Source organism: Natator depressus, chromosome 1 (assembly GCF_965152275.1).
Source record: "Natator depressus isolate rNatDep1 chromosome 1, rNatDep2.hap1, whole genome shotgun sequence".
NCBI lineage: Eukaryota > Metazoa > Chordata > Testudines > Cheloniidae > Natator > Natator depressus.
Genome location: NC_134234.1, coordinates 253,613,310 through 253,629,622, shown reverse-complemented (window position 1 = coordinate 253,629,622; position 16,313 = coordinate 253,613,310). Strand labels below are relative to the sequence as shown.

The 16,313-nt window shown below is 44.2% G+C and overlaps 1 protein-coding gene across 14 annotated transcripts in view; it reads left to right on the top strand.

The window, feature by feature from the left end:
- Positions 1-16,313, top strand: part of RBFOX2 (RNA binding fox-1 homolog 2) — a 250,747-nt gene that overhangs the window by 121,946 nt on the left and 112,488 nt on the right. Inside the window, exon 1 of one of the 14 annotated variants that reach the window (XM_074941466.1) lies at positions 12,971-13,220. The exons of the other annotated variants lie outside the window; for them this stretch is intronic. Coding sequence (XP_074797567.1) covers positions 13,194-13,220 — 27 coding nt within the window. The 5' untranslated portion in view covers positions 12,971-13,193. Of the gene's footprint in view, positions 1-12,970; positions 13,221-16,313 lie in introns of those variants that run through there. 14 annotated transcript variants of the gene reach the window in all.

Here is a 16,313-nt window from a genome sequence, read left to right as displayed (position 1 = left end):
ATTTCACAGCATTTTATGGATAGTAAGTTTCACTGTTTCCCCCTGTAAAACCAGCTGGTTTCTCTGTTGTTATGTAAGTCTTTTCACACAGCAATTATGGGGATAGAAACATTTTTTAAAAGTAGGAAAATGTGATCATATAACCACCAGAATTTGTGGAGTGGGGACTCGGGGGCAGGTGTAATACCTGAAGCTGCTTTTAACTCATTTTAAAAATGGATTTTTATTTTATTTTATTGTGGGTTCTGTTTCTTTTCCTGACCCATGTCGTAAGTTTCTGGGGGCAAGGATGGTCTCTTACGCTGTATGATGCCTAGCACAATGGGGCCTCTACAGGCTAATGGAATATAAATAATAATGTCGATGGCATCCCTTCAGCACTAAAATACTTTAAGGTTATGCTTTTGGTGAAATTCTTAAATGTAGTGTAGCCTAGGTCTTTTTTTAGTTAAAAAAAAAAAAATGACCCACTATTGCTACCACTAGTTCAGCTCCATTGGTGGTAGCAGCAGTGGGAGCACAAGTGTAGAAGAGGCTGCCACTATTTTAAGCACTGTGTTGTGTAGAAGTTCTGTGTGTGGTTTAGGCAACATGAGGCTTAAAATGCCAGTAGCTGCAGAAGCTGTGTCAGCCCCATCACCACCACCACCACCACCACCAGTGGAGCTGCACTTGTGGTAGCAACAGTGGGAAACTGACAAAAAGGTATAGTGTAAATAAGTCCCCTGTGCTTTAAAGCTGAAGCACTTCTCAAATGTGTGAGGGCACCCATCGTTCTATGGCACTTTCAGATTAAGGTGCACTTAAATACTGAATGAAAAATGTTTTTCTGCGTAGATATGTTCAAAGTATCCAGTTTATAAAGCACCATGCACATAAATTGTGCTGTATAAATCAGGTATTTTAAGCCTTTGTAACTTTCAAAGTAATAAGTCAATTTTCTTCAAACTTAGCTTGATTTTTGCTTTGCAAGAAGGGTTATTGATATGCTAGATACAAAGTTTATAGCTTCATCTGTTGAATTGCGGTTTTTGCGGGTAAATTAAGATATTTGAAACACAGGGTAGGACGGGGGATAAAGCGATGCATTCTAATCCTTAACTATAGTGGTCACTACTTTGAATACTATCATGCAGAAATCGTTTCACTGATCACGGAAATACAGCCACCTTAGAGGTAGGACATAGCAGTTATTTAACAGTGCACAGAAACGCTTCATAAGAGTTCAAGATCAGAAGTGTAGAAAAAAATCCATAGCCAGTTAAAACAGGAGGGGGAATTGAGGTAGACACTGCTTTTGATCACCACAGCTTTGTCTCATTTTTTTGGAACTCCAAGGTGAGGGATACTGTTACTGACCTCTCAGGCTGAGGGTTCATGGCGTCAAAGAGGAGTTTGGAATTGTTCACTATTTTCTAAGTGTTAAACAAATGTTTGAACCATTGGGTTCATGTGTGAAATTGAGATTAGTTACTTTGGAGTAGAATCCAGTGACATTTCATGTATTTTGTTGCTGGAATTGTCCCCTTCTCTCTCTCTCACCCTCCCCACTCCCTTTCAGGCCATGTTCTGTCTTCTAAATCACTGGTCAGTTCTCAGGTTACAGATAACACATATGGCATCCAGGGCTCTAAAAGGAACTTCTGAACCTGCTGGCCTTTGTCAGATTAACTCTGCATCTGTCCATGTCAGTTACACATCCAGTATCCTTTTGTAGGAATGTGTGTGCGTTTGGAAAAGTACAAGGGAGTTTCCTAAAACGGGAAGAGCAACTGGGTTTCCAGACCTAGCCGCCTTCCCCACCCCTCACTATCCCCTTTGCTGACAGCCAGAGTTAATCCTCCTGAGTTTGATTGGAACAGCTGAGAGCGTGCATCCGGCATGTTTCAAGGCCTCTCAGTGGATTCATGTTGCCCCAGAGCTGGGGCCCCATTCTCTTCACGCACGCCCCACCCCAGTGCTGGTTCCGGCAGCTGTCTCTGCCTGGGTTAATGCAGAGAGAGAGGTGTTAAACGATACAAGCATGTATTCTGCCATGAAAGAAATCCCTTCACTGCAGATATCAATGTGGCTTCTCTCTTCTCCCCCCTTCTGCATCACCAAAGAGTTTTTTGCTGTGCTAATCCCAGCACCTGTCCCTGCCTAGGACGCTAAGAAGGATCTCTGAATAGGGGGAGAAACAGTCCCATATGCTTTTCCCTGTCCTGGATTGGGAGTTTTCCTTCTGACGCACCTAAAGCCCAGAACTTATGCCCTTTCCTAAATGCTGCTTGCTTCCTCCCATCTCTGTCTGTTGCTGCAAAGTGCCTATGTTCCCCTCTTGAGTTGCAGGAGAGTTGTCAGCTGAGGATTCAGTTTTCAGTTCAGGAATCCCAATTTAGTAGCCTCCTCTCTACCCCGTGCACTTTGGCTCTGCAGTGCTGGATACCACTGGAGAGGGGAGAAGGGGGGCTGATCTGAACTGAATCAGGCAGCTCCTTTTCATTTTCAGCTGAGCCAGTATCAACCTGAGTAGACCCAGAGTCCTGAGCCAGGCATTGCACAGTGCTGCCAGAGTCCTTTGCATAAGACTGTAAGACGGAGACGCAGATTTGGAGCTTCCAGTTCTCTGCCTAGCTGGTCTTTAATTGGAGAATCTTTGGCTATGTATGGTGTGTATTGTATGGATTATCAATACCCAGTTGTCCAGGTAAGCAAAGGAACAGTTGCAAATTAATAGCCTCGTCGTCATTTCCATTTATTCCTAAAATATGCTTAGGTGTGTGTTTTATGGAAGGGTGATAGCCTTCTAAGCTCTGCTCCTCCACGTGATGCTGATCAGGCCTCAGCTTTCCAGGGGCTCTATACTGAGCTTTGCTGTAGCAGGAACTGTGAGCTTTACTTGCTTGGGGGTCCTATTGAGGGGTTTAGCATTAAACTTTGGAGATTCAGTTGTTCCAGATGCAGTTTCCTGGATTATTATTTTTTCAAGAAGGGTGGGAAATGGTTTTGAATTGATAAAACCTTCATGCTCTGTGAACTGAGTCTCTTTCTTATTGGGTGACTCATTGCATCATCTGGGGGCAGTCCATTTCAGAGATGGCAAGCAGCGGAGGGAGCTGCTTCTCCCGCCCCTCACTTGTAACTAACTAGATTTTGTTAGGTTTTGTGGAGCATTTGCCTTTCACTTCTGAAGATCTGTGTTAAAGTCTGCATTAGGCTGTAGGTGTGATGACTTGATGGTTTCAGGCTAGTGCTTAGTGGACATTTGTCCACTTTAAAACAGGCTTGTTGGCCTGTGTTCAGAGGAGAGCCTGGGCCCGGAATATCAATGAGTACTCAGACCTGTGGTGTGCCTGAAGAGGTCTGAAGCAACAGGTCAGAACTGAGGTGCTTCTGGCACAGCTATGTGGAGAATGGTATACTCTGCACCATGCCTATCTAGCCAGCTCCAGCAGCCCTTCATTTTCACAAGCACTAAACTCATCCACAAAATTTAACAAACAAACAAAATAAAGAAACATTGGGTGAAGATTCTGTGCCCTGAGAATGCCCAAATGGCCACTGAATAGTCAGTGTTTTGTTAGGTTATTTTGCATTGGGGTTCTTCTTACGCTACGTGAAAAGAATCCGCCACCAGAAGTGTGTCTCTTGGTTGTTAAGATTTGTCCCTGATAAATGTGGTTCTTTGCACTTGAAACTTTTTATCTGGCTCTGGTCCAGCTGGCAGGTTTGTTCCATCTCAGTTTGAGCCAGCACAGAAATGTACATAATGAGATGTTAAAATCGAAGAGTGTGCTCTCTTTCGACTCCACCAGGGGAGAATTACAGGGATAGCAAAGCAAAATTAAAACTAACCCTGGGGGCACTTGAAGTAAAGAAATGGGGAGTGAAAGGAGAGCAGCAGTTGATTCTATCTGCCCATGGTGTATTAGCCTTTCAACCATGGTGGCTAATTTAAGTGCAAGCCAGTTATCCAAACCAAAGGTTAGCCCTTGCTTTATTTGTTCAATGTTCATAGTGTAATTTCAATGCCTGACTTCACCTTTGTCACCTGCAGTTGAATCATTCTCCTCCCAGCCTCTCTTTCCCTTGGAATTGAATGACATGGGCTGATGGAAGTCATCAAGTGCATTGAGGTTATAAAGGAATTTAAGGATGGGCGGAAATGCCCAGGTGTGATGCAGGGCCCTGTAGGACAACAAAGCATGTCTGTTTAGCCACTGTGTGAGACAGACAGGTTAAATTTCCCCATGGTTACTTTAGAATGCTGTTTATCCAACACCAGAATGAAGTTCCGCGTGCATACTTGCACCAAGATGCACACAAGATGATGAGAACTTGTAAGTACTGGTATCCAGATATGTTTTGTTTCGGTTTTTAAATTTTTAATAAAGTTGGTGACTAGGAAATAAGGATCTGATCATACAGAGCTGGGTGTAGGGCAGGGAAGTGCTATGTAAGGTTCCCACACAGCTCTGCTTGTGCACCTCTATCACATCTAGCAGCATCCCCAGTAGTTTCAACCTGGGGCTTTTCCTAAGTAGAGGCTGACTGCCAATTATGCTAAATTATGTTGTCGTTCTATGGTGTGCTCAAATGAGATGCTAGGTGGAGGCCCAACAATCTTACTTTACTTGACTACAAGGCAGTATTTGAACCCAGGTCCCCAGAGTGAGTGGACGAAACCGACTTATCCCATGGATCTTGTTCATCTTACACAAAGTTCTCCCTTGCTGGTTCCAGCAGAGCACAGTGAAGAAATGACTTATGTTAGCATGCCTGATCCTCACCTCCACGGCTTTCTTGAAGCTTTTGAAATTCTATACTAGATTCTTATTTGACATGTTGTTTTTGTTTGTATTGGTCAAAACCCCTAAAGAGAACCTTCCTTTCTTGCCACACCAGAGAGTGCATTGGCCCTTGGGTGGCATTCCTCTTCAGTCAGGGCGGAGCAGAGATGGTGGATAGGGTGGATGTATACCAAACAAGGGAATTAGAGTCTCTATCTTGTGAAGAGTTCATTTGGGTAAGAGGTGAAGGCAGCAATTGGGCACCACTATGGGTGTGCCCCTTGTTCTGGCACATGTGTAAAGCGGTTGTACCAAGGAAGTGACAGGATGCAGAGTGCTTGAACAGCAGGGTTATGAGCAGTTGCTTTGTTTTCAGAGGTTGGTTTTGTTAGCGAACATCTCTAGGAATTTGTAAGGTGAAAATCTAAATGGATCAAAGGCATGACACTGCCCCAGTGATTGGGGCTGTCACCCCTTTGTGTTAATGGCTCCACAACATGAACGTTTGTCTCTGAGTTGACTGTAAAAATGACCATCACCTCACTTGTTCGATACATGTGATTTATCTGTTGCAGTGTACTAGAAGATATCATGGGTTTATGAGTTACAGCAGGGTAAATGCATGAGTCAAGCTGGCTATTGGGCTTGGGAGGCTGACTATACTTTGTGGGGCAGGGTTTGTTCTCTAGGTTTTCTGGGTAGTATTCTGGACAGATGTATGGTGAATTGTGATACACACAGGACTGTACACAGGAAACCAAGTACTCTTAATATTTGTAGGAGGTCGATTTGGATTAGTTTCTATTTCTGTCAGTGGTGTCTGCTCCCATTCCCTTTGTAGAATTTGCAGTGGCAGTGTTTCTCTGGAAATGTCCTTATCTCTAGCATGTTGAATGTAACAGTTTCTCTCAGACATGGCTGTGGCTGAATAATCGTGTTTTTGTGACCTCCAGATTGCAATATGGTACATGGGACTACTGTTCAGAAGCACTTTGAAACTGTAGCTTGTGCTGAATATGCCTTTTTGCTTATTTAGCAGATATTGCCATAGGCAGCATATTATATCAGTGCTCCACAAACTGCATTGGCTTCTTATTCACTTCTAGGTTCAATTCAGAGTGTTGATACTGACCCTTAAATTCCTATGTGTTTTGAGGCCTGGTTAACCAACAAATTGCCTTACTCTCTCTGTCCCTTCACAATATTTTAAATCAGCTGAAGTGCCTAGGTTAACATTTTTTAAATGTTGGGGGCTGACAGCAAGGTGCTTTCAGTAGAGGACTTTTGATTTTGGAGGATACTTTTTTTATTGATTCAGTAGAGCCCATTTTAAGCCAATCTGTTCTCTCAAGCTTCTGCCTGAGGTGGAGAACTTGGGGAATATTTGAATACTGAAATGTTAAATTCTGAGGCTGAGTTTCTAATTTTAGTTAAAATTGTCTGGTTAGAGATAACTGCCAAAATTGTGCTTCACAATCTGAGCTTTCTTTTAAAGAAAGTCTGTTTCTAGCCTTTACAGTTTCAGAGATAACTTTGGAAATCCAAACAAAATATAAACCAGTGTAATGTGCTATGCTTGAGTCTGCAGACATCCTGAAACAATAGCTTTGAGAGGCATGAACTGCCCTATTCACCTCAGTCAGGGCCCTGAGACTCAAGAGTTCCGCAGCCATGGAGTTTGGCTCTTTTCCAAGATGTCATTTTCCTGCATTTTCCTGCAACTATCCCACCTGACATTTTGTTTTCTGCCTCCCTGCCCTGCCAGGATGTGCCTGCCAACAACTGCCTCTTGCTCTCCAACTTTATTTCTGAGAGGGAGGTAATTGGATTACAGTGCATGCTTCAGGCACTGTTCCACTCAAGCAAGCAGTAGATGGTGAGGAAGCCAGAGCACCCAGAAGTAGTGTAGGCTGGTGAGCTAGGCAGCGTGAAGAACAGTGCAGGAGCAGCAACCTAGAAAGCCAAGGAGACAGGTCAGTTTACAGATATTCCTCCTCCCCTCCCCCCTGTGCCTGCTTTCACTGGTAAACTTGAAGATGGTTCTGAATTTGGGCTCCTGGACAGCATTGTATGAGCCAAGGTCAGGGGAATGGAGCCAGGCCACATATAGGAAATAACAATGACAAAAACAAAATCCCCTCAAAAATAATTATAGATGAAATTTACTCCAATAAGTATTTCCCATGATAAACATGATATGGTAGTGACTATCTATGGGTGATTTTTCTGCAAAGGCTGGAAGCAACAATGATGGGTTGAATAAAGTTATGGGCAAGTGCAGCAGGGGTTTGGACATGAACCAAAATGGTGAACGATTAATGGAAATCTACAGTGTGAATAACTAATGGTAGATGGAACAATATTTCCTCATAAAGAAATCCGTGGAGTGACATGGAACTCCCCAGATGGTACTACAAAGAACCAGATAGATCATTTCTGCATTTTAGGAAAGCTTTGCAGCTCTTTGGTCAATGTAGTTGCTTTATATTGCTAAATTGAAGATCAATTTAGAGGATGAAGAAAGTTAAAAGAAAGACAATGCATCAACAGTGCACAGTTAAAAGATTCAAATGCAACAAATGCCTTTAAGCTTGAGGTGAAGAACAGGTTCAGTGTTCTAATGGAATCAACTGATGAAAACGAAGTAATTGATACTCTGTGGGAAAACTTCAGTTTGTGCTATCTAGAAAGTGCAAAGATAACTCTAATGACAATAAGAAAAGGAGTACTTGTGGCACCTTAGAGACTAACCAATTTATTTGCGCATGAGCTTTCGTGAGCTACAGCTCACTTCATCGGATGCTGTAGCTCACGAAAGCTCATGCGCAAATAAATTGGTTAGTCTCTAAGGTGCCACAAGTACTCCTTTTCTTTTTGCGAATACAGACTAACACGGCTGTTACTCTGAAACCTGTCTAATGACAATGAAATCTAAAGGTGAAGAATGGATTAGCAATGCTACATGGGCAGCAGTGGAAAAGAAAAGTAATACAAAGCAAAAACACATGCATGCTAAGATATGTGAAGAGACAAGGAAATAGTGCTCCCGGGGGAATTCTGTGCTACTCCGTGTGTGCATAATTAATGAGCTGTGCATATCTTTAATTTTTCGTGCAGAAAAAAGTTTCTGCTGAAATGTTGCTGTAGGTCCATCTTGTGACCACCGGAGGGCGCTGTGGCACAAGAACAGCAGCAGCTCCCAGCGGAAAATAACTTCTGCAGTTCCGCCTTTTGCCTACCAGAAGGTGCTGTGGTGATAGAACAAAGCAGCAGCTCCCGGCCAGCTAGGGAAGAGAGAGAGCCAGTCTTCTTCGCAGCACCTGTCAGGTCAGATCAGGAGACGGGCTATGGGGAGGCAGACAGCGTGCGGTGCTGGGGATGACGGTCAGACAGGGGCTCATAAGGGCTAGTGGGAGAGGACAGACTGGGGCAGGGCCTGAATGGGAGTGGAGGCACAGGGCCACAGAGGGGAGGGAGGTGCAGGGCCACATGGTGATGGGGGGAGAGGGTGCAGAGCTAATAGGGATGGGGTGGCTAAGTGGGGGCACAGAGACACATGGGGACAGGGGAGTGGCTGAGTGGGGGCACAGAGACACGTGGGGATGGGGGGAGTGGGTGTCTGAGTGGAGGAGGAGGGACACATGTGAACAGGGGGTCCAAGGACACATGGGGGTGCAGGAATCCGTGGGGATGGGGCAGATGTGCCTGACTGAATGGGAGAGGCTAGGAGTCAGCCAGGGTCTGCATGGGGGAAGCTCCCTAATAATCCCTCCCCACCCCCAAAATTCTGTTCCATACTTTTCCCCACGCATACCTAACATCTCTCCAAGTTCACACCCGGGCTCCTTCCCAGCAATTTACTTCCCTCTCCCTCAGCTCCTCCGTTACCCCTGACTCCCCCAAGCCTTTGCACTGCTTCTGAGGGGTGTGGGAAATACGGTTCTATATTGTAGTTTAAATGAATTATTACTCAGAGTTCTGTATTAATATGCTTAAGGAATCTATTTGTCAATAATCAGTTCCTGAATCTTTTTTTGTTGTCTGTATTGTTAGATATTTCCTGACAGGTATTTTGAAATAAATGACCAAAAATAATTGAAACTGGTGTGATTATATTGTGTTGTTTTTGACACAATATGCAGAATTTTAAAATATTGTGCACAGAATTTTTAATTTTTTGTTGCAGAATTCCCCCAGGAGTAAAATAGCAACAATACAGAATTCTAGATGAGAGACAGAAAGGAGAGCCAGGAGGGATACAGGGCATGTACTGATAGAAAATATTGAGAGGCTGAAGATACTAGCCAAAGTGGTGGCCGTATTACCTTGTATAAGACAATCAAACAGCTAACAGGAAAATTTAGCAATACTGGAGGCCCTATGAAAGACGCAAATAGGTAGACTCTTAGTACAGAAGAACAACAAAGGAAAAGATAGTCACAATATTTTCAGGTTGTTTTAAACAGACGAAGACCAAGCGAACTACTAGAAATATGTGATGAAGATTTACCGCTGGAGCTTGATATTGATTTAGGTGATATTAAAGTGGAAGACATTAGAAAAGTCATAAGTAAACTCAAAAATGGGAAAGCAGCTGGAGAAGACAGACAACAATACTGGAAGAGAGATGTTTAAAGCAAGTGATGAAACAACCCTCCAGACTTGTGTTTTTGGCTAGAATATGGAATGAAGAAAAGACCCCAATTCAGGGGAAGAGAGGCCTCAGAGTAAAATTGCCATAGAAGGGTGATCTACCTAATGGCAATATCTGGACAGGAATCACATTACTTTCAATGCCTGGGAAAAATCACATGCCACATCATCCTTCAATGTTTCAAGGAACAAATAGATCTCCAATTTATAGAGGAACAAGCAGGTTTTAGACCATTGAGATCATGTACAGACCATATTGTTTTCAGGCATATTATAAAACCAAGTGTGGAGCAGCAAGCACCTCTTAAGATCAATTTTATAGATTTCCAGAAGGCCTTTGACAGTGTACACAGAAACAGTGTCTGGAGAATTATGGCATATTAGGGAACACCAGCAAAAATAATTGGAATAATCAGTTATCTATATGATGATGCCGAATGTACAGTCAGAGATGGTAACATTAGTCAATGGTTTGCAGTGACACCTGGAATAAAGCAAGGGTGTATTTTGTTAACGCTGTTTGCACTAGTCATTGACTATGTCATGAGGAAAGTAACAACAGAAGGCAAATGAAGAATTTTATAGACAAGTGATAAAGCACAATTGAGTTACCTCATTTTGCTGCTGATAGTGTCCTGCTTAGTTCAACACATTGCTTAATGGAAGAGAAGACCCAGCTTTTGGTAGGCATAGCAAAACAGGTTGGTTTGTTTATCAACTGGAAGACTGTGTGTATGTACACACAATATATATAATAGCTATTAGTGTCCCAAAAGCAGCCCTCAGAATAGACGGAGAGATACTAGAAGAGGTAAAATGACTGCCTTATCTAGGGAGTGAGATGTACAATGATGGTGACCCAAAGTTATATATCAACAAATCTCAAAAGCAGCAAACAACTTTCATAAACTTGAAAAGATTTGGAAAAGTAGCATAATGGGCGCCGATACGAATTTTAAATACTGGCATCATGTCTGTCCTCCATATGGAGCAGAGTCATGGAAATCTACAACAGAGAGAAGATAAGATGATCAACTCATTCTAAGTAAATGCCTGCAGAAGATCTTCAGAGTACAATGGAAAAGAATTTCTGATGTTGCAAGCAACTCAAGTAGAGCAAACCAACCTAAAGCATCAAACGTGGTAATAAGATGATGATAGACATATTTAGGACATGCTTTATGGATGCCACTGAGATGACTTCCACATCAAGTGGTGATTTAGGTGCTGCCTGGAAGGAGGAAAAAAGTGATCTAAAGAAACATGCAGAACAATAGAGAGAGAAGCCAAATGCATCAACATGACACTCAGAAGTCCAAACAGACCAGCAGAAGACCAAAATAAATGGCGGAAACTAGTGGATGCCCTATACACCTGAGAGTGTAGGAGGATAAAGAAAGAAGTATTTTCCAACCGTAAGCCATAATTGTATGTGTTAGCATGAACGTGAATGGATGGGGATGAAAGAATGAACAAATATTGTTGCAGGATTTAGAGGTTGTTTCGGTGGAATTTGCTCCCATTTTACCACAGAGTGCATGGGGTCTTGGGTATAAGATATTTTGTTTGAAGGAGTGGCTTGCACAAGCACCGACTTTCCACCGCCATGCCACCCCTTCCCCCAAGGCCCCACCCCTGCCCTGCGTCTTCCCACTCCGCCCCTCCCTCAAGCGCGCCGTGTCCTTCCTCCTCCCCTTTCCCTCCCAGCCTCCCTCCATGCTGCCAAACAGCTGTTTGCGGCGGGTGGGAGGAAGGGGGGAGGTGCTGATCTGCGGGGCCCACCAGCGGGTGGGAGGCGCTGGAGGTGTGGAAGGGAGCTGATGGGGAGGCTGCTGGTGTGTGCTCAGCACCCACCATTTTTTCCACGTGGGTGCTCCAGCTCTGGAGCACCCATGGAGTCGGTGCCTATGGTGGCTTGGAAGGGATTTGGTGCCCTGTTGGTTTTATTCTTGAGGAGAGGTGAAAGTGGTACGATGATAAGGAAGGATGGTTCAGTGGTTGACACTAATCTGGGATTTGGGAGACCTAGGTTCAATTCTTGGTTTGCTGCAGACTCCCTATGTGACCTTGGGCAAATCAGTTGCTCTCTGCCTCTGTTCCCTTTCTGTAAAATGAGGATTATGGTATCTCACATGGGGTGTTGGAAGGATTAATACGTTAAAAATTGTGGGGCACTCAGCTACTGTGGCTAAGGGGGCCAAATAAACACCTAAGATAGATGGAGGAGCCTGGGAAATAATTCAGTGATGTCCATAGTATGAAGGAAATACTATTAATGCAGAAAGAAAAGGAGTACTTGTGGCACCTTAGAGACTAACCAATTTATTTGAGCATGAGCTTTCGTGAGCTACAGCTCACTTCATCGGATATGCATATACATATGCATTCAATGAAGTGAGCTGTAGCTCACGAAAGCTTATGCTCAAATAAATTAGTTAGTCTCTAAGGTGCCACAAGTACTCCTTTTCTTTTTGCAGTTTCATGTGTAATCTCTAATCCAGTCACTTTAATTTCTGTGATGGGAGGTCTGTGTAAAAGTATCAGACTGTCAAACAATAGCTTTTCAGATGTGATCTCACATTGCCAGGCTGTGTTTGATCCAGGACTCGGGTTGGCTTGGTGAAATAGAAGTGGTAGTTCCCTGGCCTAACATGGAGCTGTTTGAAACCATGGATACAATTGGGCGTGGGTACAAGTGATTTAGTTGGGGGTTGGTCCTGCTTTGAGCAGGGGGTTGGACTAGATGACCTCCTGAGGTCCCTTCCTACCCTGATATTCTATGATTCTATGATATACAATATTTTAGTTTCACTTTCATGGGTCGCATTTTGTCATATTGGGAAAAAAAGATTTGTTTTGTTCTGTACGATACTTTTTGTTTCCATACTGCTAGATTTCTCTCTTCTTCCAGATGTGCCCATTGTTTAAGGATCAGATAGTTTTCAATGCCACCTCTACCCTATTTGTTTATGGGGATTCTGCAGGCCTTACAGGGGACACACCTCAGGAAGTGTGTGTGTTGGCAGTTGTGCCTTGGTTATTGTGGGGAATCCTTGCCACTTAAATACCAACTTCTAGGCACATTAGAAATATGAGACAACATTGTAGGTATGTGCTTGACTGTAAATAAATATTTCATATGGCCAGCTGCACCATTTGTAACCTTCAGGGCTGTGGGCTCTTCACTGTGAGAGAAATTGTACTTGAGGGGAAAACCACCCTGTGCAGTTCTCAGGCTCGTTCTGTTTCAGTGATTAGCCTACCTTCCTGGTGCATCTCCGCTTGCCTACATGGGCACCCGCCCAATAGCTGAGCGCACACATGCCCATATACACACACCCCTCCTTTCCCCCAGCCCCACACACAGAGCGCGCACACTAGCTTCAGAGGCGCAGCCTCCAAAAGGCCTCTCTGTGTCTCTGAGTTGGATATGTCAGCAGGCCAGGCGGGGATGGAGGAGGAGGCGGGACCCTGCTCTGATTAATTACCTTAGGCATTCGGGGGTGGGGCTTCCATCAGCCATCTGGCTGAGATATGGGAGGGAGCTTGAAGGGGGGGGGGAGAGAGAGGGAGAGGCAGCCAGAGAGGAAGAGAAAAGAAAGGAAGAAACACTAGAGAAGAAAGGGAGGAAAACGGGCGAAAGGGAAAACCCCACAAGCTCGTAAGAGCCACACGAGGGCAGGGTGAAAAGCAAAGAGCCAAGGAGGTTCTACCACATCCGGCTCGAACGTTTTTTTCCTCCCACTTGTCTCTACTCCGGTTTGGTTTATGGAGAAAAAGAAAATGGTAACTCAGGTAAGGTTTGTGTTCCCTGCTGCTGTCTATTCTGTCTCCCCCTGCAACTCTGAATAGCGGGGAATTAAGAGTCTTCCTGCAGAGCTCTCGCCTGCTGGAAAAAGCAGCTTTTAGTGTGCTGAGCTGCAGGACGATTGAGCTGCATGTGTGTGTGTGTAGCTACCCCCTTCACCCCTGCTCCATAGCAGATTCCTGTTTCCTGTGCTGTGCAGCTGCAGCTCAGGAAAGACCCTGTGGGGATTTGTCTACCTCTTTGTCTTGATGTTGAGAGGGAGGGAGAGGGACTGCAGAGGTACGGAGGGATTCTCACAGAACTGCCATGGAACGAGGGGTTTCGCTTTCCACGTTCACAGGAGATTTTGCATGAGTAGGTTACTAGGGGGCTGGACCTCACTCCCTTTCACCGCTCCTATTTTGGCTTGGGAGCTGGAATTTAACTCCTTCACTCAATGGCTGGGGTGTCTTGTGGAGAGCAATTCATTTTTTGGCTCTGTTGGCAGCACAGGCCCCAGCAGATGGGGGTCCTCTGCGTATTTACGGGGCAGGGGATTTGAAGCCCCTTGTCTTCAACAACTAATTTAGCTTTTCAGTGCCCTCTAGAGAGCAGAGTGCATGGGGGGGGCATATGTATATCTTCTTTCAAGCTAGGCTAAATCTGCATTTTAATGGCTTGTTTCTGACAAGCAGAAAGGTAAACATCCCCCTCCCACCATGTCCTCAGGTGGCTCTGCTGGTTACCCTCCAAGCGATGGACCCTTCTTTAAGGGATGTAGAAATGGGAATGGGACGGATTACAGTTTAGGAAGGAGAACGTGCTTGTGTTGAGGGCAACTGACATTTGTGAGGGAATTTACCCAGGGTTTGGAGCCATCATCTTTCTCCCACCCTGTGAGGGGATTTAGTCGGACAGTGCCCACCTTTTAAGGCCACTACTTGTTTTAGGATTTTTTGGCATGGAATCACCAAGTCACCACCGTAGGGAGAGGGTAAGGAGAGGGGGAGGGAGGGAGGAAGTGGCATCGCAGGAGCTGGAATCCTTTACCGTTTGACATTATATAATGCCCTGCAGTGCCATGCAGAGCCGGAAACCTTTGGGGGATATTCCTAAGGGGAGTGGGGGTGGAGGAGAGGTCTAGTGGAGGGAACTTTTCATCAGATCTGGGGTTGGTGAATACTGTTTTTCTTTGGAGCTTTGCATTATTTGGAAAACATTCCAATTTCACATATACACATCCATTCTTTGCTCCCCTTAGCTCTAACTGGATACATGTTTGTTATGAACATTGCTGAGACTGTGCCTGTCCCAACACAAGGGGACATTTCATAGATATTTGGCTTAGTTTGGGACAGCCACAAGAAGTGGTGATACTAGCTTTGACCCCTTCATTCTCTCTCGCCTTGCATTGACTGTCAATGGCTAAAAGATGGGAAGGTCTCTGTCCACTCTAAGGCATTTTTGAGGGCTCCCAGTCCCCAGCCCTCTCTCCTGCTTTCGCTGTCATAGTCGGCATCTCCATCAGTGAGCCCTTTCATTCAGACCAGGGTTTCCAGTGATCTCCTGAGACTTTCTGCCTCTGTGTAGTTATTGAATGGTCCTAAAACTGTGCCTCAACAGTCAGTGTCCAGTTGTGTGTAGCTGTAGTGTGCCTGTAGAATGTGCAGTTATTGTACAGTTGTATGTACATAGCTTGTGTTCCTCCGTGTATGTGTGGGGAGAGGGGATACCATGTTTGTGTGTATGTGATGTGTCCTTATTGTGTGTAGTTATTGTGCACATAGTCTGTGTCTATATTGTGTGTGTGTGTGTATGTACAGTTGTGCATGTGTGCCCCCAATTACAAGTGTGTACAGTAAGTGTGTGCATATGGCCAGAAAACCTGAGACGGAACGTAGGCATAGAGATATGCAGAAGCTTGGAAGGATAGGATTCTTGTTGTACAATGTTGAACAGAAAAATTATAAACCTATCAACGGGTTCTGGGGACACCCTAATAAACCAGATGAGGGAAGTCTGGCCTATTGCTTTTCCCAAAGAACCATTAATTCACAGGCGTGTGGGAGAAGATGTCAAACTCATGAATTACTAGTCTTGGTTGACCTTGAATTACAATGTCTTAAGTGTGTGTAATTTCAAGGATACATTTGCTGGGTGTAAGTTGTATGTTTACATTCTGATATGAGAGAAATCCAAATTAAAATAACCAGAAGGGTCTGAAAGCTCAGGCTTCATCTTTCTCTGAGGGTCTCTGAATGATTGGTATCGATTTACTCAAATGTAGGAACAGTGGGGTAAGTTTGTCCATTAAGTACTGCCATATTTTAGGGAGACTGCATGGGTTGCTTAAAATCTGGCCCTATATGTTACTTTGCTGCAGGTTTGTGGAGTTACATGGTCTAGAATGACAGGTTTCAGAGTAGCAGCCGTGTTAGTCTGTATCTGCAAAAAGAAAAGGAGGACTTGTGGCACCTTAGAGACGAACAAATTTATTTGAGCATAAGCTTTCGTGAGCTACAGCTCACTGAGTCCGATGAAGTGAGCTGTAGCTCACGAAAGCTCATGCTCAAATAAATTTGTTAGTCTCTAAGGTGCCACAAGTACTCCTTTTCTTTTTATGGTCTAGAATAACCTGGCATACAGAACAACATCCTCGTCCACGTTATTCTTACTGAGTTGTCTGGTTCTGTGTATTTTGCAGTGACCCTGTTCAAAGCCTGTGAGTGAAAGCCCTGTTTATTCCAGTGGGACTTGGAACCTTTATGTATGAAAAGCAAGTGATTTGTGTTGAACTTATAGCAGTCTCTTTGTGTAGAGCTGTCATATTCACACACACTATCTGCTGCACACCCGCTTTTTGGAACATCTCAAAACAGTGTAGTCTGATTTGCTATATTTTAGGGAACAAGCTCCCCAATCTCCCTGGAAGTGCGAGAGTGAGATTTGATGTATGAAGGGCCATTTAAAAAAACAAAAATGGGAGGAGATTGGGGCTAGAAATAGTAATGGGTAGAAACAGGAGATTCTGGTATGCTTTTAAAATAGGAAATCAAGATTGCTAATGAGAATTTAAGCTCCAGTTCATTAGCAGAATGTGC